General features: G+C 43.1%; 1 protein-coding gene across 4 annotated transcripts; it reads left to right on the top strand.

Moving 5' to 3' along the window:
• The first annotated feature begins 5,274 nt into the window (after positions 1–5,274).
• Positions 5,275–27,105, top strand: CYP4V2 (cytochrome P450 family 4 subfamily V member 2). Of its 4 annotated transcripts, none has more exons than XM_011715503.3 (11): positions 5,275–5,294; positions 8,673–8,785; positions 10,177–10,262; positions 11,110–11,300; positions 12,014–12,083; positions 13,434–13,560; positions 15,591–15,776; positions 18,580–18,682; positions 22,522–22,683; positions 22,777–22,956; positions 24,152–27,105. In XM_011715503.3, the coding sequence occupies exons 2-11, from the start codon at positions 8,717–8,719 to the stop codon at positions 24,322–24,324; spliced, it is 1,347 nt and encodes a 448-aa protein (XP_011713805.2). In that variant the 5' UTR covers positions 5,275–5,294; positions 8,673–8,716; the 3' UTR covers positions 24,325–27,105. The 4 variants fall into 4 exon arrangements, with proteins under 4 accessions (XP_011713805.2, XP_011713804.2, XP_070948817.1 ...); XM_011715502.2 differs by lacking the exon at positions 5,275–5,294 and adding an exon at positions 5,697–6,164 and having other exon boundaries at positions 22,549–22,683; XM_071092716.1 differs by lacking the exon at positions 5,275–5,294 and adding an exon at positions 5,867–6,164.
• Positions 27,106–27,209: the final 104 nt, after the last annotated feature.

Below are 27,209 nucleotides of genomic sequence, written 5' to 3'. Positions count from 1 at the left end.
ACTCCTGACCCCAACTGATCCACCTGCCTTGGCCTCCCAAAGTGCTGGAATTACAGGCGTGAGCCACTGAGCCTGGCCAAAACCTCAGTCTTTATTCTTGAGGCCTTCCCTGGTTAGATGCGGCCCACTCACATTCTGGAGGGCAATCTGCTTTACCCTAAGTCTACTGATTTAAATGTTAACCACATCTTAAAAATACCTTGACAGCAACATCCAGATTGGTGTTTGACCATACAACCTGGCCCCATAAACAAATCAGCACATAAAATTATCCATTGTGATAGGTAAGACTTCCGCAAAGAGATCTAGAAAACATTTCCGGGAGAAATTAACCAAGACCCAAATAAATGAAGCGATATATCATGTTTGTGGATTGGAAGACTCAGTGCAGGTATTATAAAGATGTCAGTTCTCTTCAAATTGATTTTTGTATTTAATTCAATCACAATTAAAATACCATCAGGGAGTGTGTGTGTGTGTGTGTGTGTTATTATTCTAAAATTTACAGGGAAATAAAAAGCACCCACCCAAAATAGCAAGATAGTCTTGATGAATTTGAAAAACAAGTTAAATAACTTATACCAAAAAATAACAAGACTTATAAAATTTTTGATTGAAATTACCTGTTATTGGCACACAAATGGACAAATAATAGAGCAGAACAGATCATATACATGTGTACAATCCCCTGATTTATGACAAGGTGACATTCTGTGCATTGATTAAAAGACAGTCTTTTCATTAAATTGTATTGAATCCATTTGATATTCATATTTTTATTTAGAACGGTGTTGAACTCTACTATCACATACATACACAAATACATTACAGATGCAAGTTCTTGGATCTAAATTAGAAAGGGAAGATTATGAAGCTTTTAGAAGTTAACATAAGAGAGAATATCTGTTTTAGCTTGTGGTAGGCAAAGATTTTCTAAGATGCATAAAACATTAATGAAAAAGATAAATAAATTGGACTTCATTAAACTTTAAAACATTCTTATTCATTCAAGTACATCAGCGATGGTTTGACTGTTCCCCAAAGTTCAGGTGCTGGAAACTAATCCCTAATGCAACAGTGGTGAGAGGTGGGACCATTAAGAGGTGATTAGGCCATGAGGGCTCTGCCCTCACAAATGGATTAATGCTACTATCATGGGAATGGGTTCCTAATTAAATGATGAATTTGGCCCCCTTATTCTTGCTCGCTCTCGTTTACTGTTGTGCCTTTTCACCTTCTGCCATGGGATGATGCAACAGAAGGCCCTCATCAAATGTGGCTCCTCTGTCTTGGACTTCCCAGCCTCCAGAACCATACTGGTCTGTGATATTTGATTATAGGAGCACAAAATGAACTATGACAACATCATTAAGAGGGTGACAAGGCAAACTACGGAGAGGAAGAACCTTGCACTACATAGCTGGCAAAGGATTTGTATTCATATATAATTTATTATATAATAATTGCTCAGTCATTATTTAAATTCCTACAAATCACTAAAAATCCAGACAATTACAATGTTAAACATGGGAAAATGATTTAATAGGTACTCTCTGAAATGGCCAATAATCTTTTGAAATGATGCTCACTGTCCTAGGTTACTAGGAAAATTCATACTAAAATTTCAATGCTCAGCCTAGGCAACATGGTGAAACCCTGTCTCTACTAAAAATACAAAAATTAGCCTGGTGTGGTGTGCACCTGTTGTCCCACCTACTCAGAGGGCTGAAGCGGGAGGATTGCTTGAGCCTGGGAAGTTGAGGCTGCAGTGAGCTGAGATCATGCTACTGCACTACAGTCTGAGTGAGAGAGTGAGATCCTGTCTCACAAAAATAAATAAGTTAAATAAATAAATAAACAAACTCAATGCAGTTTTACTACAAGACTCCAGCTAAGACAATACCAAACATTGACAAGTATATGGAGCCACTGGAACTATCAGAGATTACTCATGAGTGTGTAAATTGGTACGAATTTGGAAAACTGGCAAGAAGTACTAAGTCTAAATGTGTGCATGCCTTATGATCTAACAATTCCATTCCTGGGCATATTTACAGGAAGGAGAAATATGTATATATGTGTATCAAAAGACATCTACAACAGTGGTCATACAAAATTCGTCACAACATAGGAAAACTGGAAACAATTGAAACATCCATTGGCAGTAAAATGAATGATAAATTATAATATATTCCAACAATGGAATAATATACAGCTGTGAAAAATAAGGGAAAATATTACACATGGCAAAACAGTCAATATAGATTGTCATAAATCAGGTGATTGTACACATACATATGATCTATTGCTGTTTTCCATTTGTGTGCCAATTACATGATTTTAATTAATAATTTTATAAGTCTTGGTATTTCTTGGTAATAAGTTATCTAACTTGTTTTTCAAATTCATCTAAACTTAGTGTTGAGTTTAAGAAGCCAGATATGAAAGAGTGCGTGCTGTATGATTTCACGTTGTATTGCATGATCTAGGTTGTGGTTACATGGAAGTGATGGTGTCTGTATACTTTATTTGAGCCTGGTACTTGTGATTCAAAATTTCACAACAATTTCCTGCTACCCTTTATGATTTGATGTGTGTAAGTAGAGTTTGCAGATAATGTAGTTCTATACTGAGCTATGAATTTATTTTTATAGTGTAATTTTTTTTGTATTAAGAATCATTCCGAGTGACAGAAAATTTGGGAAATCAAAGTATTAACATTTATAAAACCATTCTGTTGTTTATAACATATTCTGGCCATGACTTTCAAAAGCACTGGTTTCTAGGGGGAGAGAGAGTATCAAAGAAAGACCTTGACTAAAGAAAGCTCTTTCAAGTGGGAAGGGCATCATAGAGAATGGATCTTGAGGAGGGAAAGTCAGGAGATGCCTTCCTACTCAGCTGCATTAGCTCATGAAGCTGACAGCCCGCAGGCTTATAAATGTGGGTAGATTGCCTTCACATCAGCCTTGCAATCATCTGCTACACTGAGCACCAGTACATTTCATGGTGGACATTCTGAGGTGTGACACTGTGTACTCTGCTGTTAGGAGGCTTTCCGGGAAGAAGGTCTTGCCAAGGATTTCTTGCACTCCCAGCCACCTGACTGGTTTAGTCTGAAATTTCAGTATTCCGGGCAGTATGAGAAAGGCCCTATCTGGTAACAAAGAAGGCATAAGAAAGATGACTAAGGGAACAAAGGGACAAGGTTATTATTTTGTTCTTCACCCACAGATTGGCTTCAAAATAAAGCGTCTGGTCGGGCATGCTGGCTCATGCCTGTAATCCCAGCACTTTGGGAGGCCGAGGCGGGCGGATCACGAGGTCAGGAGATCGAGACCATCCTGGCTAACACGATGAAACCCCGTCTTTACTAAAAAATACAAAAAATGAGCCGGGCATGGTGGTGGGCGCCTGTAGTCCCAGCTACTCCGGAGACTGAGGCAGGAGAATGGCATGAACCCGGGAGGCAGAGCTTGCAGTGAGCCGAGATCACGCCACTGCACTCCAGCCTGGACTACAGGCGAGACTCTGTCTGAAAAAAAAAAAAAAGATAAAAGCGTCTAAGCCTGGCAGTCCAGGTCTCTCTAAGCTGGCTCCACCCTACCTACCCACCTCATCCTGCACCTGTCACTGTGTGGGACCCTGTGCTCCAGGCAGGGGCCCCTCACTGCCCCTTGAGCTCATTTTATCCCTCCTGGCTCTGCGGCATTTCTGACCATTTCTACTCAGTCCAAGACTCACTGCTGCCCAGAGCAATCTCCCTTCGCTGCTTCTGGAGGGGAAGGGTTCTGTGTTACCCGCCTTGTTTTGTCCACAGAGGTTAGCAGAGACTGGCAGAGACAAACCTTTTTTCTTTCTAATTTTAGATTCAGGAGCACATGTGCAGGTTTGTTAAATTTGCCTGATGCTGAGGTTTGAGTTTCTCTTGATCCCTCACCTGAATACTGAACACAGTACCCAACACACAGTTTTTCAACCGTTACTCCCCTTCCTTTCCACCCCTATTTTGGAATCCCCAGTGTGATGTAGGCAAATTGTTTACTTTTATAGCTGTAATTAACCTTATTATAGTTCAGCCTCAACCCTTTAGAGGGGAGGAAACTAAAGCCCATGAGATATGCTTAAAGATACTAAGTGAACATATTTATTTTTTAAAAAGTGTTAAAGTGATTAAACAACGTAAACGTGAATGAAATAAAAAGCGTAAGTTCCCCATCTTCATTCCCACTCCTTAGAGCTGATCATTACTTTTACTTCCAGACATTAGTGGAGCTGTAGAGAAAGAAACCTTTTCTCCCAAAGAAGGCATTACTTTACACACTCCATTCTGCAACTTGTTTTGTTTTTTTTGTTTGTTTGAGCGGAGTCTCGCCCTGGCTCCCAGGCTGGAGTGCAGTGGCGCGATCTCGGCTCACTGCAAACTCCGCCTCCCGGGTTCACACCATTCTCCTGCCTCAGCCTCCCAAGTAGCTGGGAATACAGGTGCCCATCACCACGCCCGGATAATTTGTTGTATTTTTAGTAGAGACGGAGTTTCACCGTGTTAGCCAGGATGGTCTCCATCTCCTGACCTTGATCTCCTGATCTCCTGATCTCCGCCCGCCTTGGCCTCCCAAAGTGCTGGGATTACAGGCGTGAGCCACCGTTCTATTTGAAATAGCAACAAATAGAAATTGTTCACTTGCTATTTCACGTCAGCACAGGCAGATGACTTAAATTCAGATGGAGAAAAGCCTGAGGCATGTTCTTCTCTGCACTCCAGAGGCGCTGCAGGTGGCTGTGGGCAACCTATGCAGTGGCTTCGAGTAAACGAACGTAATTAGTAATTAAGCAAAGCGGGCATCCAGGACATTCTATTTCATCTTCCTGGCACTTTGGTGCTTAGTAAGGGCCTGGCCTCTTGGAGAGCGACACTCCTCGCCGGGCCTCTTTGTAAGAAGCATCGAGCGTGGAAAAGGGGCTGGGGTCAGCACCGGGGCCCTCTGCCGGGAAGAGAGACTGGCAGCCGGGACACGCGTCTCCCCGGGCTGAAATCGGGCACCCTCTCGCGGTCCTTCCCTCCCTTCCCAGGCTGGGTGGCTAGTCTTGGCTCTTCTGCGAGTCCCCCGCGGCTGCGGTCTCCCAGCACCCGCTGAGCAGCCTCCCCCGCCTTCCTCCCCCACCCGCCCCTCCGTGCTCTCCGGGGCTCCGGCTTCCTCGGTCTGGTGCCTGGTGCATATTTTGGAAAATAACTGGCTCACGACCACCTCATTTCGCTCCCAGTGTCCCAGGGGGCCAGCGCACACACAGGGGTAGGTGACTTCCCTAAAGTTGCGTCCCCAAGGCCACCCTGGATCCCAGCGCCCGCTGCTCCGTGTGACCCCGCCGGAGCCAGGACGCGCCCCGCCTCCCGGGGCCTGGAGGTCGCGCAGGGAGCGAGCGCTGCGCTGCAGAGCTGGGATCCGAGCCGGGGGCGGATGCGCCTTCCTTTCCCTTCAGAGCCGGCTGCCCGCCCGCGGAACCCCGCACGTCAGAGCGGCCTCGCAGGACCCGCAGACCAGCCCCGCTGGGGCGCGCTGGGCTGCCGCGGTGACCGTTCCGACGGCCCCCGACCCCTATCCCGAGGCGGCCTGAAGTGTCTGTTGCCGGCCTCCTCCCGGCCCAGCCTCCAGGCCTCGTGCAATCACCACGCCCCGGGGCCCGGAAACCGTTTTCCGGTCTTTCGCTTTCGGCTGGCGCGGAGCGCGGAGGCCGCGGTGCTGCGTAACCCGGGCCGGGCGCAGGAACAGCCCCGTGGCGCCCTCCCTGGCCGCCGCCCAGGCGGGAAACGTCGTTCCGGGGACCCGGCGACTCCGCAGCGCCAGGCCCGCGAGGGGAAGGGGGCGGTGCGCGGCCGGCGCCGCCTCTCATCGCGTCCCCGCGGGCCCGCACTCGCCCGGAGCGCACCCAGCAGTCGCCAGCGAGGGCGATGGCGGGCATCTGGCTGGGGCTCGTGTGGCAGAAGCTGCTGCTGTGGGGCGCGGCGAGTGCCGTGTCCCTGGCCGGCGCCAGTCTGGTCCTGAGCCTGCTGCAGAGGGTGGCGAGCTACGTGAGGAAATGGCAGCAGATGCGGCCCATCCCCACGGTGGCCCGCGCCTACCCACTGGTGGGCCACGCGCTGCTGATGAAGCGGGACGGGCGAGGTAAGGGCCGACGCCCCTCCTGAAGCGCACCGGGGTCCGCAGCCCCGTCCCCACCCTCCGATCGGCCAGGAACCCGCTGCTTGTGGCGCTGGCCGCAGGAGAGAGGAGCCTGTCACCCTGTGGAGAATGCGCTCCCGGTTCTGTTCGTTGCCCCTGGCACCCACCGACACGGCTAGTGCCTCATCCCAAAGTGAGCATTTTCTTTGTGTGTAGCACAGGCTGCGGTGTTTCCAAACCCCCGCCCTGAGTCTTTTCCCACCTCCCTGCTGCTCAGCTCTCCAAGCCCTGCCTTTCCTCCTGCCGTGGCTTGGGAAGCCTTAGGCACAGAAGCTCCCTGGGAGCGCAAAGCGCTTGTAAACTGGCCAACACCTTAACGCTTGGGGCCGCCTCCTCTCGCTCCCACTTTGGAAAATAAGAGACTGGAGATTCATTGGAGGCTTCCTCCCAGCATCACAAGACTTGACCGCTGCTTCAGTTCCCGCTTGACCTTCATATTTTAGCCCTTTAAAGGAGGTTGCAAATAACAGTTAAGAAACTGATTTAAAGGAGGTTACAAATAACTGTTAAGAAACTGTGACTTAAAGGAGGTTACGTAATAATAGTTCAGAAACTGACGGCAGGGCCATCCGGCAAACTTCTTTGGAGGGTTTCAAACTCCTTGTTTATTAAACAGTGAATTTTTTAATTAAAATCATGTTTTGAAACAGAGATGAACATTTTATTGATGGGAAAAAAAATCACTTGAAGTTGGAAAGCTCTCAAAAGTACCTGGTATTTACAGCCCCCCGTCAGGGAGGGTGAACTCAATCTCAGCGCTTCATTTTCATCAGGGGTTAAGTTGAGGTACCTAGAACTGAAAAGATTTGCCCAAAATGACATATTTTAAAATGGGCCCCGACCAGAACCCAGTTCCCTCTGGGTTTATTTGTCAGTAATTGTTCTACAGGCTGAACGTTAACTAACTCCAAAGCTTGAAGGACTTTTTCTCATTTTCACTTGTTTTCTCTAATAAAAATAACGCTGCCATTTCAGTTTCACAAGATGAGGCCTCATGGAAGAGTGTTTACCAGAATATTAAAAGTATTTTGACAGAAAAGAATCAAGCGAACTCTTTGCCAACCAAATATCATCATGACTGATGTAACAAGTAATCCAGTCCAGATATGAAAATCACACTGTTAAAAATCATCTCAGTTAATTCTAAAAGCAGAGCTAACCACACCTTTTGTCCTAAGGCTTTACGGTATTAAAAAATAATTGTACAAAAATATAGGGGAATAATATATTTAAGTCTCATCATATTCTGTTGGGGATTCCAGTAATTAAAATCTCTGGTGAATAAGACCTGTTTCAAAACAACCTGTGAGCTGACTGGACTATTTAAAGTAATTCTCCTTGCAGTCACTTTCAGAGTGAAGACAATGACAAATGCTGTCTTTTACGAAGGGACTTTTTATTCCACCAACCAATTCTGGATTTTGGCGTCAGGAAAACCACTGTTCAATTTCCAACAGTATATCCAAGTTGTTTGAGAAATTATTTAAAACTCTTTAACTTAGAGGGTTTTTCCCCTGTTAAAGTGACTATATTACAGAGTTACTTTAAGGATTAAATTTATTGCTTGCAAAGTTGCTAGATCACTGTCTAGAAGTTGGTTAGAATTGACAACTAAGTTCTTTAGTTGTCAATCAAGCATTTATTGAGGCCCTGCTTTGTGGCCAGTGTTGACCTCAACAAAGTTGGGGATACCAGAATATTCTAAGATACAGTCATTGTTCTCAAGAATCCTGTCTTTCGTGTACAAGAGGTGTTGCCTTTCGTTTCGTGGCTAATGTCCAAACGCTGGCCTCAGCCATTTCACCTTGAAGATTGCAGTTGGCTTCCAACTGGCCTCTAAACTCTAATCTAGCATTTTCCAGTCCATAATGACAATGTCTGCCTTCCCCAGCTACTCCCAACTGTGGGCCCTGCTGCCTTAGAATCACAGATTGAGACTCCCCTGTCCCCTCTGGTAGACCGGACCAGGGCAGGCAGTATGTTAGCACGACTCACGATGATTGACACTGGTGATCTGACCCAGCTCCTTTCATACCAGTTTTGACAGCTGCTTCATCTGAGAGACATTTGGAAGTAGCACAGTGTGTGGGGAAGTTCTGGGGTCTCGGTGCAAGCCAGGTTCCACCGTTTACTAGCTCTGTGATATTAGGCAGTCGTTAGAAAGAATGTGCATTCTGGGACATCAAAACCTAATAATTATTATTCTCTAATAGCTAACATGCATTATGTATGTTTATTTGCTGTGGCAAATACTATTTTGAAAAAAACTTTAGACTTACAGAAAAGTTGCAATATTACAGACAGTTCACACATGCTCTCTACCTGGCTTCCTCTAACAGTAACACATTACCGAATTAGTATATTTATGAAAATGAGAAAACAAATGTTTGTCCAATACTGGTCACAACATTCTCATCTTGATTGAATTAAAATTTTGATGTTTTTCCCCAGAATTTTTTCAGCAGATCATTGAGTACACAGAGGAATACCGCCACATGCCACTCCTGAAGCTCTGGGTCGGGCCGGTGCCCATGGTGGCCCTTTATAATGCAGAAAATGTGGAGGTGGGTATGTGTGAATACGACCATTATTGCACTGTGTATCTTACAGTGTGAGAATCTCATCAGAATCAATATAATGCATCCTTACATTTCAACCATTTCAGTGCAAAAAACATTCCATTAAGTATTTTAGACTATATAGGTGCAATTTAATGTTTTTCAGATGTAGCCTGAATCCTGGGAGATTAACACCCTCCAGATATAAGTGCACAACTGCTATCAGGTCCCGTTATATTTATTCTTTTTTTGAAAGGATATCATTTTTTTAGAAACATAAATAAATTATTCCACAAGGCGAGCACTTGTTATCCACCAGATACCATTTTAAGACTTCAAAAATATATGACTAATAAAATATGTTTTCCTCAAGTTGCTCAGGTCTCATATTATATCAATGATAAACTTATTATTCCAAATTTAAAAGACAATGTAAATTTGATATTTATGGGATAAATATTACAAACCGATGCTATTGAAATTAGTCCTCCAAAAAACTGTAGTCCTTTTGCTAGTTGAAAGGTCTGGGGAAATCATCTTGTAGTATGGTGAGAAAAGGATTTGGGTGAGGAAACAAAGATGGGGTAAACAGACCATTGACCAAAATTAAAGGCTAAATTTCCTAGGAAGTAGTGCCAGGACACGTCTTTCTAATTATGGTGAAAATGTTGGAGTTTCTCATGCTTCTCCAGAATCCTGGCTCAGAGAAGAGAGCGAGAAGGGCAGACAGGATTTCAGCCACTGTTGGCCTAGTGTTAATAGAAGTTGGTGTGGTGGATGCAGATGGAGAGCTGTCCAGAGTAGGGGACTCGAGCAAGAAGCCTGGTGAGCACTCTGTGCTCAGCCCTAGACCCCATCCCTCCTCCCACTTCACGTGGACTCTTGGTGATCCGATCACACTCATGGCTTCCCTTGCTGCCTCTATGCTGGGGACACTCAAACAGGCATCTCCAGCTCAGGCCGTATCTTGGCTGTCTCATTTGCTTTCAGACCACAGCAACCTGAATGCCTCAAAGTCAACATCGCCTGAAAATACACCCATGATTTCCATCTCCCCACATGTGCTCACCCTCCAGATTTGCCTCCTCCCCACCTCGCTTTCCACCTCCCCCCATTAAATAACTCCACTTGGTTCCTGGTTTATGGCAGAAACTAGAGAATTGTCTGGGTCATCTTTCTTTCTCCCAACTGCATTGAGTCCCCCAGACTGAATGCTGGTTTTATGTTCAAAACTCTAATTGAAAGTCTTTGAGGCCCAGGACCGAAAATGAACCACGGAGAAAATAAATGTTGCGAATGTCCTAAAAACTAGCTGTATTCTAGCCAGGTATTCCTATAATTACAGGAAGGTTGTTTGATGTCTGCATGTCTCTAAAATATGTTTTTCTCTTCCTAAGGTAATTTTAACTAGTTCAAAGCAAATTGACAAATCCTCTATGTACAAGTTTTTAGAACCATGGCTTGGCCTAGGACTTCTTACAAGGTATGCCAGTGTACCTTTGTAAAGCCGTCTATAGAAATGGTTACTTCTACCTGCAACTTGTTCTCAGGAATTGACACAGGGTAGCTTTTTTCTGTAGCAGGACTGTGCTGTCAGAAAGGAGGAGAAAGGCTGGAAAGGAAGGTCCAGCTGGCAGCTGCCCTTTGCCCGCCAAGAGGCCAAGAGTCGAGGTGAACGGTTATCTCCAGCTGTGGTGTTCAATAGTGTCTATCTCCAGTGTTCAGGAACACTCAGAAGTTCCCGATGGACGGGACTGGGCAGGATGGAGGACACAGTAAAGCAAGGAGTGTCTGGAGCAGGGAAATCTTGAAAACCCAATCAAAAAGATAGCCCCAGAGAAGTACAGTGAGCTGGTATCTAGAAACAGGGTTCCATCCTCTGAGAGAGGTCCCCACAAGGGCAAGGCAGGAGCCTAGTAGGGCTTTGGAGAAGTGGAGCAGGGGAGACATCAAGGTAGAACCATGGAGAGTGAGGATCATCTGAGGACTAAGGTACTGATGGCAGGAGAAAAAAAATTTTGTTAAAAACTTGGAACTCAGAAATTGAGAAAAATTCTTAAATTTTTCAATTTTATGAAAGCTATTTTAAACATTAATATTATGGAACAATGTCCAAAATATTCATATTTTGTAACTATAGATGAATATCTTATAGATATGTGTATATCTTTGTCATTCTGCCAAAAGCATTTGAGAACCTGTAGATGAAGGTGTTTCAGGAGAATTTTGTTGACTTGCTATATTTATGCTTTAATCGTTTTGGATGTTACTTTTCTCTTTCTCTCTCTCTCTATATGTATGTTTTTTGTAACCACGTATTTTATTTCTAGTACTGGAAACAAATGGCGCTCCAGGAGAAAGATGTTAACACCCACTTTCCATTTTACCATTCTGGAAGATTTCTTAGATATCATGAATGAACAAGCAAATATATTGGTTAAGAAACTTGAAAAACATGTTAACCAAGAAGCATTTAACTGCTTTGTTTACATCACTCTTTGTGCCTTAGATATCATCTGTGGTGAGTCTCATCGATCTGTTTCGAAATTTATGGCTTAAAGAGAAAATGGCCCAAATAGGAAATCACGCTCCACCGGGAAAGCAAATGGGGGGACTGGAAAGGGTGGTGGGCCCTTCAGAGCGGTTCTCCTGCCATGTTACCCTTCTGAGGAGCAGCAGCCACGCCCAGGGCTGTGAGCAGGGCAGGCACGGAGCAACTGCCCAGGGAGCAAAGGGAAGGAAGAACAGGAACAGAGAGTAGAAGTGGCCGGTACAAGAGAAGGGGGTAAAGGGAGGAAGGAGAATTCTGAAAAATACAAGGACAAAGCAGGATGTACGTCTTTTTTTTTTTTTTTTTTTTTTTTTTTTTTTTTTTTTTTTTGAGACGGAGTCTCGCTGTGTCTCCCAGGCTGGAGTGCAGTGGCGCGATCTCGGCTCACTGCAAGCTCCGCCTCCCGGGTTCACGCCATTCTCCTGCCTCAGCCTCCCGAGTAGCTGGGACTACAGGCGCCCACAACCGCGCCCGGCTAATTTTTTGTATTTTTAGTAGAGACGGGGTTTCACCGTGGTCTCGATCTCCTGACCTTGTGATCCGCCCGCCTCGGCCTCCCAAAGTGCTGGGATTACAGGCGTGAGCCACCAGGATGTACGTCTTTAGTGTCCGCCACTGCAAAATAAACACAAGATAACTAACGTGCATGAATTGAATGGTTGCTTCTCACCCATATTTTATAGAAACAGCTATGGGGAAGAATATTGGTGCTCAAAGTAACGATGATTCCGAGTATGTCCGTGCAGTTTATAGGTAAATGGAGTCCTTTCAGTTATTTCAAAAATTATTGATTTGGACTTTAAAAATTATCGCTAACAATTTCTGTGTTGTATCTTTTTATGGTTTCAAAATTAACCATTAAACTAGAAGTTAACCTCATCATGTAAGCATGTGTTAAGCAGTAGAGTAAAGGTTATATAAATTATGTCACATCTAGATTATGCAGTAATTTAAAATGATTATTCTCTAACATTGAGATTACATTATATTGTACATGATGATGCTTACATTGTGATGCTGAGAAAAAGATATAAACAGTTTTCTGCACTATGATAATTGTTATATTTAAAAATTATTCAAAGAAAACTAGCAGATACTATAACCAAATGTTAGCCGTGGTTCTCATTGTCTTGTGTATGTGTTTCTTATTCTTGTGCTTTCCTTTTGTTGTTATTCTTCTTTCTCATATTTTCTGCACCCAGTAGGTATTGTTTTAGTCATCGAAACAGTCAATTTTACTCTAAAATTGCTTGCAATTATTCACCTGTTAAGAGGCAGGGCAAGGACTTGAGGAAGTACAGAGAAGTGCACTGAGCTGAGTACATTTAAGTCTCTTGCTCATTTCACTTCATTTTAACCAACATTTATTAAGCATCTGCGATCTTCCAATCACTGCACAGGGTACTGACTGGTTTTGTAGTAGTACACAAAACAGAATAACACAGGAGTCAGGCATCGGACAAAGAAATTCATGAATTGTAATAACTGCTCAGGAAGAAAAGATCAAATTGATATCGGAGAGGAAAACAAGAAAGTGTCCTACAGAGTGAGAGGCCAGCAAAGGTCTTTCTGAAGAACCGGCGTCTCAGCTGGTCCTGCAGGAGCTCACGTAGGGGCCTTTCTGCTCTATGGCTGGACATGAAAGGGAAGGGCCAGAACAGCCAAGTGACAGCTGGGTACTTCGAGAGCCCTCGCTGGTAGAAGAGGGCAGCCAGTTGTCTTCTGTCCCTCCAGAGGAGCGGTCAAACCAATGATGGACCTTAAAAGGAGGCCGATTTCATCTCAGCCCTTGGTACAGAGGCCCTAGGCAGAGTGGAAAACTCGCCCTGGAGAAACAGAAGCAGAGGCCAGATGGCTATCTAGTAAGAATGTTTTATAATGGATTCTTCATTCCTTTAATGAATCCATTATTTTCTCAGGCTTCATGGGATGCATAATAGCCCGTACCTTCACTGTTGAGCGTAAAGCATGGAGCTCTTAGTAGCCTCTGAGACAGTCATCATCATTTCCACGATTGCCTTCATCAAGGCTAGGTACCAAAGAAGGGCTCAAGAAATACACCTTTCTGATACAACAGCTGATGTATTTTTTTCCCATCTATAGAATGAGTGAGATGATATTTCGAAGAATAAAGATGCCGTGGCTTTGGCTTGACCTCTGGTACCTTATGTTTAAAGAGGGATGGGAACACAAAAAGAGCCTTAAGATCCTACATGCTTTTACCAACAATGTAAGTCCCTGACTTTTAAAATTGTGGTAAAATAGACAAAACATAAAATTTTCCTTTACAGCCATTTTAACTGTACAGTTTGGTGGTATTAAGTGCATTCACGATGTTGTGCAACCATGCCCACCATCCATTTCCAGAACTTTTGGTAAGTCCATGATGTCGATGTTTTGTTAACATACTCGGTGTAGGACTATGGAGCCTATATCTCAGAAAATAAAAGTTGAATAATAATAGAAAAAATTATTTAGCATATTTATACTTAAATTATGTATTTGACAAATATTAATTAAGTGCTCGCTAAGTGCCAAACACCATACCAAATGTTGGAAATTTAGTAATGAGTAGGACATGTGTATATGATCCCTACCTGAAAGGAAGTTATTCTAGTAAGAGAGGTCATCTATCAACACATAATTACAACATGTGACATGAACTATGAACACTTATTAACAAACAGGGTGCTGTGTAAAAGAATAAAGAAACGAATATCCGTGTATAGGAGTTTTCTGGAAAACGTTTGGATTCGGCAGTCATTTTCAAAGGCAGGGGGCATTGATAGCAGTATCTTAACGTGGAAAACATTAAAATTAACTAGATATTAGTATTTTATTTCCAATTCAAAAATAACCAGAAGATAGTGATGTTGTTTTGAATATAGGATGTCAATCTTTGTGTTAATAATGTGTTTTGAAAAAGCAAGATTTAATTGAAAATATACGTCAAATTGTAATTTCAATGTATTGAAAAAAAGCCTATATAAATATGTCCTTTCTTTGCTGTAAATTTTGGTTAAAATCTATTGGAATTATGTCCTTGTGGTGAAGTATATACCCTATCGCAAGAGAGCAAATGATAAATAAATCAGTAGACGCTCCGTGAATGCAGTGTTGGCTGAGCTCGCCACAGTGGAGTGTGATCACCTGGTTATAGGAGAATAGCCAGCAGGTTATATTTCATAGTTAAATTTTTCCTTAAATTTTGTGCATTAATATTTAATAGCAATAATTAAATGAATTCCTGACTGAATGGACAATATTTTATTCATTTAATAAACATTAAGAATTGCCTACTGAGGCCTGGGCTGTAAGAATTCCACCAAGAATAAAAGAAGACATGGTGTTTTGCCCTCAAAGAGCTTAGAATCTATTTAGGCCACTTAGTAGCAGGTTTGGTCAATTACCTGGTAGGAAAAGAAGGCTGAAATGTACAACCAAATTAAGCGTATGGGCCTTCATTCTTTTATCCATTCAAGAAATATCTAGTGAGTTCAAGCCGTACTCTATATATCAATGAACAAAGACATGCACAAGCATGGCAGAATTTGAGTTGGAAGAGAAAGAGGCTAAGTAACAAGTATAAGTATAATATCACATATAATAATAAGCATATTAGAAGTATCACATAATGTCAGGTGGCAAGGGAAATGGAGAAAAATAAAGCAGTGTTAGGAAGCATCGTAATGCTAGGGACGGGATGGCAAGGATGACGGAGGTCTCTCTGATCGTGTGACAGTTAGCAGAGATCTGGAAGAAGGGAAGGGGCAGCCATGCAGGCCTCTGAGGAAAGCATTTCAGGCAGCAGGAATTGCAAGCATAGAGGGTGAATTCACTAATCTACTTGCTGTTTCTTTTCTCCCCTACAACATGTAATTAAGTCTATAATGAGAGTATTGTATAATGACTGCATTCACTCCACCACTTAAACTTTTTCTCATTAGCACGATCAAATCTCTAGGGTACTATCTAGTAGACTATGATTCTATTCTTGTGTTGAAAAGACGGCAAAAATAGCACTTGAAAATTAGGAATTTGAGTGACATTACATTTGTTTTTAAAAGTTTCACCAAATAATCCCCAAAATATTAATGAGGCTTTACTGTGTTTTCACAAGAGCCTATGTTGTCGAAATGTTGAAATAGAAAGGCTTGGAAAAAATAAATGAAAGAAACTAGCATATTTTATAAGAAAATGTGTTACCAGCGTGCATCCAAGTTCAAACAGAAGCATGTGATTATCATTCAAATCGTACAGGTTATCGCTGAACGGGCCAATGAAATGAACGTGGATGAAGACTGTAGAGGTGATGGCAGGGACTCCGCCCCCTCCAAAAATAAACGCAGGGCCTTTCTTGACTTGCTTTTAAGTGTGACTGACGACGAAGGGAACAGGCTAAGTCATGAAGATATTCGAGAAGAAGTTGACACCTTCATGTTTGAGGTATTGCATATTGTTATGTTCAGATATCATTAAACACATTTCAGTTATTGTTGGAATCTTTAGCATTATTTTTTAAAACGTAATCAAATTTTAAAGTCGTTTACTGTAACTGAGGAAGATTCATTATATTTTAATTAGAAATTACAAAATTTAAGAAACTGATTAACTCAACTTCCTTCTTCAGAAAACGATTTTGACTAGTGCTGGGCACAGCAGTAGACGCATTTGTTTTCCCTCAAGAAAACCTAAGACTTGTCAGAGTTTTCCCAAGCGGAAGAGCAGCCAGAGATCGTTGCTCTCGGTTCTCCACGTGGCTTCAGATTTCCTGCCAACCCCCGAGACCCACAAGTCCCCTTCCTCACCACCTCCTTTCTGAGGTTCCAGCAGATGAGCGCTTCGCTACTGCCATGAGCTGCTCTCCCGAAAGAGGACGGTGAGAGCCCTCCCACAGAGAATCGGCCAGTTCATGATTTTGAAGAGACCTCTGATCTCAAATTCATACAGATATATGAAGTGCTTTTTACAAAGATAGCTTAAATATTAAATACTACAAAGAGAGACTTTCTCTTTATGTGGATTGCAAAATAGATAAAGCGTGGTGTTTAGAAGCCATGTAGTAATATCCTCCACGTGGAGCAGAGTGAAAGGCACCTGAGTTGTTTTATTGTTTTTGAGACGGAGTCTCGCTCTGTCGCCCAGGCTGGAGTGCAGTGGTCGGATCTCAGCTCACTGCAAGCTCCGCCTCCCGGGTTCATGCCTTTCTCCTGCCTCAGCCTCCCGAGTAGCTGGGACTGCAGGCGCCGCCACCTCGCCCGGCTGAATTTTGTGTATTTTTAGTAGAGACGGGGTTTCACCGTGTTAGCCAGGATGGTCTCGATCTCTTGACCTCCTGATCCACCCCCCTCGGCCTCCCAAAGTGCTGGGATTACAGGCGTGAGCCACCGTGCCCGGCCAGGCACCTGAATTTTTAATGGCTCTGCCTGCCACCCACGTGTTAGCTGCTCTGTGGCAGCCTCTGGCAGCAGTGCCAAGCGTGTGCACTCTGGTGTGAGGCTCCACGACACGGTAAAAAAAACTGTATGAAGGGTCTTTAGATCCGAGTTCCAGTTCAGGCTCTGTGCTGATGAGCCAAATAAGATGGTTCTGATCATTCCAGAGCGCTTTCACAATTTTCCTATGTGTAAAGAGAGAGATGGGCTACACTGGCAGTTTTAAACTTTTTAAAGCAGAAAACTTTACTGAAAATAAATCTGAAGCAGAAAGTGGACATGTAAATTAGCTGAAAAGTAGACAGGTGTTAAGCGTGTGGGCTCTAAGACCACATCCCAGCTAACACGCTGGAACCATGACCTCAAGCACCTCACCCAGCCATTCTGGGCCTGAATATTCTTATTTTAATAGCACAAGCCTCATGGAGTAGTTATGATGATTAGATTTGTAAAAGTGCCCTGAGAATCGTGATTGGCCCATAAGAAGAATGTAGCACATACCAGGTGTCATTTGATGTTGAAGTGGAGAGCCTTCTCACATCTTCACCTTGCCCATGTACACACATGTGCACACACACATGCATACACTCATGTACACCCATGCACAAACACACATGCACACGTCTACACACACACATGCTCATGCACATACACACACATGCACAGACACATGTATATACCCACAAACACATTCACATATACACACATACACAAATGTATGCACACACCTACATACACTCATGCACATACACACATACATGCACACACATACACAAACGTGTATATCCACATGCACACACACGTGTATACAAACACACACAAATATACACACACACCCAGATACTCATGCACTTACACATGCATGCACATATATACCCATATGCACACATGCATGCATACACATACATGCACACACCACCCCACACATGTGCACACATTCATGTACATTTATGCAAATAATCACACATACAAAAACACACGTACAGACCTACATACACACATGCACATAGACACATACACATACATAGATGCACATATAAATACACATGCACACAGTCAGATGCACAAAGCCATGTACACTCGTGTATACATAAACACAAATGCACACACAAGCACATGTACATAGCCATGTACACACATGCATATATGCACACACCCCCATACACACATGTACACACATGTGCACACACACATCCATCTCCTACCAGGAACCTCTCAATCTCACGAAAACAACCAGAACCAGACTAATGATTTCTCTTCCAACTCTAACATTCCCTAACATTCTAATTCTTTTCTTCTTTGCATTGAAAGGGAGGCATAGCCGGTGTGAGTGTGATACTGTGGCCTCCTCCACAGGCTGGTCAATTTTAATGCAGAGGATATGACTTAGAACCACACCTCTACCCCACCGGTGCCCGCCATCAACAGGCAAGGCCCACCTGACAGATGGGGGAAGGCAGAGAAGTACAGACCTGACAAGCAGGCTCATGAAAATCAGACTTCGTTCTATTCACAAAGGCCCAGCTCGCCTAGTGCCCGTGCAATGCCCCCTTTGTTAACACAGCACAGGCACGTCCCACCAGTGAGCACCACCATGCGGCGCAGAACTGTCATCTCTAGGCATGAACCTCCGCTTTTCAGGGACTGTTTCCTTGTTTATCACCGAGGTAAGGTGCTGCACGGAATTCATTTCTTATGTTCTGCAGTCACAGTGCAGCCATCAAATCTGGAGACAATTCAAAAGAGGTTTCTGGTCACTCCCGATCATCGCAGTGTAACTCTGCTTTTTCAGCTACTGTTTTCTCCATTTGTAGGGCCACGACACAACTGCAGCTGCAATGAACTGGTCCTTATACCTGTTGGGGTCTAACCCAGAAGTCCAGAAAAAAGTGGACCATGAACTGGATGACGTGTTTGGTATGTCTGGCCCCTTCCCTGGTTATATTGTGGTACTAAGTCCCCTGCAGAGATGTCACTGTGTTGTAAACACAGCGTAATGAGCAGGGAGGCTCCCCCGCGGGATCCTTTCCAGTACCATCCCCTTTGCAAGGCCTCATCCATTCACCCACAGGCCTCTGCCAGTCGCCTGGCCAGTGACCGTACTGGGCCGGATGCTGCAGTGCACAGATGCGTGCTGCCGTCCTCAAGGGTCTCACTGCTTCCCAGGCAAAACAGACACCTACGTGAAGCTTTGAGTCATGGGCTGTGCATTTGAATGAAGAAGGTGCTCTTTGGGAGAAACGAGGAGCTGGTGAAACTATCCAGAAGGGTACAGGAAAGCTCTTTCACAGATTGCATCTCGCCACAAAGGAGAGAAAAGATGGATTAAGCTACCAGGAGATACATTTCTATTATACAGCAAGCAACCAGAGGAAACGTCCTGCCAGTAGGATGTGCAGGGTCCCAGCCTTGCCCTTTGCTCCCTGCCCCTTACCGTCTTGGCTTTTGTTCTCTTGATTGGCGTTCCAAGCATCACATTCATCTTCAAGGCAGGAAGACGGGGTGGGGGTGCCGGGTGTCTTGGTGTCCTGTGGCTGCTGTGACAAATCCACAGACGGGGAGGTTCACAGCAGCGACATCTGTTCCCTCACAGTTCTGGACACCTGAGTCAAAGATCAGTGTCACTGAGCCCACATGACCGTGTGGGCAGCGCTGAGCTCCTCCTCGCCTCTTCAGCTTCCGGTGGCTGCCAGCGTTTCTTGGCTGACAGCTGCATCGCTGGCATCTCTGCCAGTCTCTGCATTGCCTTCTCTTTTCTCTGCGTGTGTGTGTGTGCACACGTGCATGCGTGTGTGGTGTGTGTGTGCATGTGTGTGTGCTTGTGTCTTTCTCTCACAAACATACTTGTGACATACTTGTGATGGCGTTCAGGGCCCACCTGGATCATTGCCCCACTATAAGATCTTTAATTTAATCAAATCTGCCAAGAATTCTCTTCTTCCAAATAGGGTAACATTTACAGATTGCAGGGATTAAGACCTGATATTTTGGGGCCCATTATCAGCCTGCCACAAAGGGGCTTCCATCAATTTTATCCTTTTTGAAAATCACGTGTCACATGGCCCCCAATAGCTGCAAGGCGAAAAGGAATAAAGTTGAGTTAGCCGAGCAGCCAGTGGTATCTGATGCAGTTTTATAGCGAGAAGAGGGGAAGGAAAACTACAGGTATAAAGGTGGCGAGAGAAGGCGTTCTAGAAAGAGAGGAAGCAGATGAGCAACAGCGCAGAAATGGAAAGGGTTCTGGTCTGGAGGGCAATAGTGGAGAGTGAGAGACCGCGAGAACTCATCTCTCATTCCCTGGGAGATGAGGATGGAAAAGCAGTTTTGTGTGCAGATTGTGCCGGGACTGGAATTTCATATTAAGAGGCAAGCTTTTATTTTGCAGAATGGACACCTTCTAAACCTTTTGGCAACATTTTTGTCATCATTTTATTTTTTTTACACTGATTTTAGTTTTGCTTAGATTGCCTTGAGTGGGTAAATTTAGTCTTCTAAAAGCTCACAAGTTCTTTTGGAATAGGCTCCAATCTTCTGTATCCTCTACAATGTTTAGTTCATTGCCAGTTTCACAAAGGTTTTTGGTCCTGCAGAATCAGTGACACAGTCATCATTACTAGAATCTTTGCTCTGTGCTTCTCGTGTTTTCTGCTTATTGTGCCTCACTTTTTCTTCTACCCCCAATCCTAGTTCTACAATTTTTGAGCAACTAGACTGGGCATGGTGGCTCACACCTGTAATCCCAGCGCTTCAGGAGGCTGAGGTGCGCGGATCACAAGGTCAGGAGATGGAGACCATCCTGGCTAACACGGTGAAACCCCGTCTCTACTAAAAATACAAAAAATTAGCCTGGTGTGGTGGTGGGCATCTGAAGTCCAGGCTACTCAGGAGGCTGAGGCAGGAGAATGGCATGAAACCGGGAGGCGGAACTTGCAGTGAGCCGAGGTTGCGCCACTGCACTCCAGTCTGGGCGACAGAGTGAGACTCCATCTCAAAAATAAAAAAAGAAATTCTTTTTTGAGTAACTAATCTTTGTGTAGTGAGTTGCAAGTATTAATTCCTTGTTATTTTTTTACTGAGGTAAATGTCACATAATGTAAAATCTGCTATTTAAAAGTGTACATTTCAGTGGCATTTAGTACTTTCACCATGTTGTACAATAGTTACGTCTACCTAATTCCAGAACATTTTCAGCACCTCGAAAGGAAACCTGGTGCGATTAAGCAGTCCCTCTTGGTTCCTCCTTCCCCCGGCCCTGGCAGCCTCTGATTTACTTTCTGTCTCTGCGGATTTACCTATTCTGAGTACTATTTATACATGGATTCGTACAATATGTGATCTTTAGTGTCTATTCATTTTACTTGGCATATTGCCTCATTTTATTTTGATTATGCATAGTGTTAGAAATTCTGCTTTAGCTGTGGGTATTTAGCATCTGGTGCATTGATCCACATGTTCTTCTTTGATGGGTATTTGATGGGTATTTAGCATCCCCTGCCTTGATCCACATGTTCTTCTTTGATGGGTATTTGATGGGTATTTATCATCCAGTACCTTGATCCACGTGTTCTTCTTTGATGGGTATTTGATGAGTATTTAGCATCCAGTACCTTGATCCATGTGTTCTTCTTTGATGGGTATTTGATGGGTATTTAGCATCCAGTACCTTGATCCACGTGTTCTTCTTTGATGGGTGTTGATGGGTGTTTAGCATCCAGTACCTTGATCCACGTGTTCTTCTTTGATGGGTATTTGATGGGTATTTAGTATCCCCTGCCTTGATCCACGTGTTCTTCTTTGATGGGTATTTGATGGGTATTTAGTATCCCCTGCCTTGATCCACATGTTCTTCTTTGATGGGTATTTGATGGGTATTTAGCATCCAGTACCCTGATCCACGTGTTCTTCTTTGATGGGTATTTGATGAGTATTTAGCATCCAGTACCTTGATCCATGTGTTCTTCTTTGATGGGTATTTGATGGGTATTTAGTATCCCCTGCCTTGATCCACGTGTTCTTCTTTGATGGATATTTGATGGGTATTTAGCATCCAGTACCCTGATCCACGTGTTCTTCTTTGATGGGTATTTAGCATCCAGTACCTTGATCCATGTGTTTTCTTTGATGGATATTTGATGGGTATTTATCATCCAGTACCCTGATCCACGTGTTTTTCTTTGATGGATATTTGATGGGTATTTAGCATCCAGTACCCTGATCCACATGTTCTTTGATGGATATTTGATGGGTATTTAGCATCCAGTACCCTGATCCACATGTTCTTCTTTGATGGATATTTGATGGGTATTTAGCATCCAGTACCCTGATCCATGTGTTCTTCTTTGATGGGTATTTAGCATCCAGTACCTTGATCCACGTGTTTTCTTTGATGGATATTTGATGGGTATTTAGCATCCCCTGCCTTGATCCACGTGTTCTTCTTTGATGGATATTTGATGGGTATTTAGCATCCAGTACCCTGATCCACATGTTCTTCTTTGATGGGTATTTAATGGGTATTCAACATCCAGTACCCTGATCCACTGGTTCTTCTTTGATGGGTATTTGATGGGTATTTAGCATCCAGTACCCTGATCCACGTGTTCTTCTTTGATGGGTATTTGATTGGTATTTAGCATCCAGTACCTTGATCCACGTGTTTTTCTTTGATGGGTATTTGATGAGTGTTTGGCATCCCCTGCCTTGATCCACGTGTTCTTTTTCAATATGTGAACCCCTGGCCCCCACCGCTCTTTCAGGTCATCTTATCTCATTGCTTTCATCAGGGAGGTCTGACCGTCCCGCTACTGTAGAAGACCTGAAGAAACTTCGGTATCTGGAATGTGTTATTAAGGAGACCCTTCGCCTTTTTCCTTCTGTTCCTTTATTTGCCCGCAGTGTTAGTGAAGATGGTGAAGTGGGTAAGTATGCTATACCTAGAGTAGAAGGAAGAGGGAAACTTTCTAATGTCTGTCTTGCTATGGTCTCATGACGTATTGACTACTTCTTGACAGCAGGTTACAGAGTTCTGAAAGGCACTGAAGCCGTCATCATTCCCTATGCATTGCACAGAGATCCAAGATACTTCCCCAACCCTGAGGAGTTCCGGCCTGAGCGGTTCTTCCCCGAGAATGCACAAGGGCGCCATCCATATGCCTACGTGCCCTTCTCTGCTGGCCCCAGGAACTGTATAGGTTTGTATCCATCTCAGTTGGTTTGACCTTTCAGGCCCACTTGATAGTAGGTTTCTTACAGTTATTTCTTTGAGATGTGATATGATGTTGCCCACATGCAATAACCTTAAAAAAATAGCTGGTTCCTTTTTTCCCTGACTTACTGTGCTTTGTAGTTTTAAAATATTATGGTCAAAAGGTATATTAGTATATTAGCCTGCGTGGGCTTCCATAGCAAAATACCAGAGACTGGGTGGCTTAAACAGCAGATATTTATCTTCTCACAGTTTTGGAGGCTGGAAGTTCAAGATCAAGGTGTTGGTAGGTCTGGTTTCTCCTGAGGCCTCTCTCCATGGCTTGTAGATGCCGTCTTCACCTCATGTCTTCACTTGGTCTTTCCTCTGTGTAGGTCTGTATCCTGATCTTCTGTCCAGTCAGACTACTCTAGGGCCTACCCCAATGACCTCACTTATACTTACTGACCTCTTTCAATGACCTGTCCCCAAATACAGTCATATTCTAAGGCACGGGGGGCTTAGAATTTGGAGAGAGACACAATTACCCATAGCATAAGATATAATTAGTTTCATGGTAGAGTTTCAAAATGTTGTAGATTTTTAATTACAGTAGAATATCTTATTGTGGTAAAAACTTTATTTATGATTACTTATGGTTAACCTAATTTTTGTGTTTATTGCTTTTAAGAATTTCATTTTACAAATCAAAACAGAAAATGCTTGCCATATGGCCAGCTGAAGTACTTAAGCAAAATGAATGCACATCACTGCCCTGCATTATAAACCCTTTTGGTTTTAGTATCTCTAGCATTTTGTCATTTATGTAAATGCAGACCTTGGTAAAATGAGGACAGAATGAAATGGGTGAATCTGAAGCTTATTTGGTGAATCTATAGTAAATTAAACACCCACTAAGGCATAATCTAGAGTAGTGAGTCTCAAGCTTGAATGAGCTCAGGATTTATCTGGATCAGCTGGAGTACAAATTCCCTGGTCCTCCCCAGCTATAGATATGCAAAGTGGGAGCAGGGAGGGAAACTCAAGACTCTTCATTTTTAACAAGTGTCCTAAGCCATTCTGATTCTCCTTCCGCCTACGCTGAAAATGTAAAATGGCTTGCTTCCTGTGATAGGACCTCTTGTTTCTCACATTTGGGGTAAATCCATATCTAAAGCGATGGTATCTACATTGATTTGAAGGTCAAAAGTTTGCTGTGATGGAAGAAAAGACCATTCTTTCGTGCATCCTAAGGCACTTTTGGATAGAATCCAACCAGAAAAGAGAAGAACTTGGTCTAGAAGGACAGTTGATTCTTCGTCCAACTAATGGCATCTGGATCAAGTTGAAGAGGAGAAATGCAGATGAACCCTAACTATATTATTGGGTCATGCCTTTATCATGAGAAAGGTCTTTATTTTAAGAGATCCTTGGCATTTACAATTTATAGATCATGAGTTCAATATGCTTGAATTCCCTAGACCTAATTTTTCCTTGATCCCACTGATCTTGACATCGAGTCTAACAAAGAAAGAGTTTTGAGTTTTGTATTTTATTTTATTTTCTTTTTTTTGGGACCGAGTCTCACTCTGTCGCCCAGGCTGAAGGAGTATAGTGGTGTGATCTCGGCTCACTGCAACCTCCAACTCCCAGGTTCAAGTGATTCTTCTGTCTCAGCCTCCCAAGTAGCTGGGATTACAGGCGCCTGCCACCACACCTGGCTAATTTTTTTGTATTTTTGGTAGAAACAGGGTTTCGCCATGTTGGCCAGACAGGTCTCGAACTCCTGACCTCAAGTGATCCACCCGCCTCAGCCTCCCAAAGTGCTGGGATTACAGTCGTGAGCCACCACTCCCGGCCAGAGTTTTGTATTTTCATCACCATCATAGATGTTACAGTTGGCTGTGGTCTCAAAAGTAGAGTTAAGTGTGTCAGTACCCAAATAAACATCTAACGGGTTTCTCAACAGAGGAATCCACAGTCCAATTCCACTTCAATTGATAGACCCCAAAAATATAATTTAATCAAAGTTCTAGAATTTTTGTTTGTTTGTTTGAGACAGAGTCTCGCTCTGTCGCCCATGCTGGAATGCAGTGGTGACATCTCAGCTCACTGCAGCCTCCATCTCGCAGGTTCAAGCAATTCTCCTGCCTCAGTCTTCTGAGTTGCTGGGGCTACAGGCGCATGCCACCACGCCCAGCTAATTTTTTTATTTTTAGTAGAGATGGGGTTTCATCATGTTGGCCAGGATGGTCTTGATCTGTTGGCCTCGTGATCTGCCTGCCTTGGCCTCCCAAAGTGCTGGCATTACAGGCATGAGCCACTGCGCCTGGCCCAAAGTTCTAGAATTTTTTAAAGGTATTCATGTTGACTCAGGAATACACAGACACACACACACACACACACACACACACACACAGCATAATTTGAAAGAGGTAAGTACTCTGACTTAGGCTCTCAGGTTTTAAAAATTATATTAGTGGCATCAGTTATGACAAGAATAATCATCATAGTACTTTTCAGATTTTATAACCTAGAGCAGATTATTTACAAGTTGATTTGCAGGTTCTGTTACAGTTTCTCTTTTGATTGTCACTTATGGTCTTCATTTAATTCCTCATAGAATCCCAATCACCTTTATATATTATTGGAAGAGATTCATCTTCATAATCTCCAACTTTTCACAGTGCCTCACAAGGTTAATCATGCCTTTTGGAGCTAGGACTTTAGAATGTGTCTAGTTATGCTCCTTTATATTATAAGTAAGGGAATAGAATCAGTAAGACAGTTTCTGCCCAAAGCCATGTTACCAGTTGGTGACAGAGCCAGAAATACATAGAGATCTATACTCTAAATCTCTCCACTCACATGCTGATATACTTTCTACTACAGTATGCTGTATGGAACTCAGGGTGATGAGCAGACGTGTCATTAGAACATGAGTCTTCTGCTTCTGATTTAGGCATACTTCTGGGATTCTTCCATCTTTAAAGGAAAAAGGAAGCCATTCCTCTGTATTTAGTAACCCAGTAATATCTCACTTAGTTTAGGGTTAGACCTTTAGTTAATTCAACCCTACAGATCATACTTATCAGGCTGATAACTGACACATATTCCCTGAATTTTAATTTGATAGGCAATACATCTACCCACTCCATTATTTTTTTAAAACTTCATTTAATAATTTAAACAAGATTGGTTTTGTTTTCAATTTTTATTCATTCTTCATAGAATCACAATTACCTTAATCATATATTTTTGGAAGAGATTCCTCAGTAACTGCCAATCTCTCATAGTGCCTCACAGGGTTGATCAATGGCTTTTGGAACTGGAAGGACCTTAGAACTTTCCTGGTTATGCTCCCAATAGGCAATAGCAGATAGAACCATGCAATCAAGAGGGTAGGATATGTATTCTTCAATGGATATCAAAGGAAGAGGTTGCAAACCAAAGCCATTTGGCAAGCCCTGTAGCCTGGGCCATTTAAGGCGGGGGCAATCTCAGCCATTGCACCCATTTAACTATCCCTAAAAGCCAAAGTGCATAGAACCCAGGCCCTAAATTGGTGAGGAAAAAGTCAAGGAAGGAGGTGACACAATTGGAAATATTCCCGTCAAATGGTTAATCTTGTTATCTAGAAAATGGGTATATTAGAAAATTTTCTTCCAAGATGATTTTGGATAATAAGAGTTGTATTTGTGGAAATTGGTCTTATCTCTGTTTTATGCACTTACATTTATCCCTTACATTTTGTTTTTAGTGACCCTACATGACATTAAATTTAAAGAAAACATTGCTTAATGTTACCTTTTGGTCTGAGAACTTCATTCAGCTCCAGAATTATTGTTACTCACATTTTAATCAGTAAGTCATTTAAGCTATGACAGAGTAGGAATTGAGAAATTATTTCATGTGCTGCAGTATTGAAATGTGGATGCTTCCTTGTTTTATAAGAAGATGATCAAGTATCTGTTTGTGTGCCCATTACCTTTCTTCTGCTTGAAAGACATGTCTCAAGAAAAATAAATTATATTTTAGATGCAGGTGCTGCATTTTATTCTAAGAATTGATATCAATTGAAAACATAGAAAGCTGTAAAAGATAAATCAGTGGGTGGCTGATTCATAATGGGTAATAAAAGAAATAGCACTTTTGAGTTGATGTCTTCAGTGACTCTTGGATTTTCTAACGAAAGGTTCCTGTACTGTTGTTGTAGACCAATCGTGAATTTCTCTAACCCTGAAGAATCAACTAGAAGAA

Source organism: Macaca nemestrina, chromosome 3, assembly GCF_043159975.1.
Source record: "Macaca nemestrina isolate mMacNem1 chromosome 3, mMacNem.hap1, whole genome shotgun sequence".
NCBI lineage: Eukaryota > Metazoa > Chordata > Mammalia > Primates > Cercopithecidae > Macaca > Macaca nemestrina.
This window is presented reverse-complemented; position numbering and strand designations above follow the sequence as displayed.

What these genes read in the sequence shown, in the direction of transcription:
- CYP4V2 (XM_071092716.1), top strand. Translation starts at nt 5,951, where the DNA reads ATGGCGGGCATCTGGCTGGGGCTCGTGTGGCAGAAGCTGCTGCTGTGG. An exon ending in GGCCTAGGACTTCTTACAAG is followed by an intron (nt 10,263 to 11,109) that starts GTATGCCAGTGT and finishes TTTTATTTCTAG; the next exon opens with TACTGGAAACAAATGGCGCT. An exon ending in TACATGCTTTTACCAACAAT is followed by an intron (nt 13,561 to 15,590) that starts GTAAGTCCCTGA and finishes CAAATCGTACAG; the next exon opens with GTTATCGCTGAACGGGCCAA.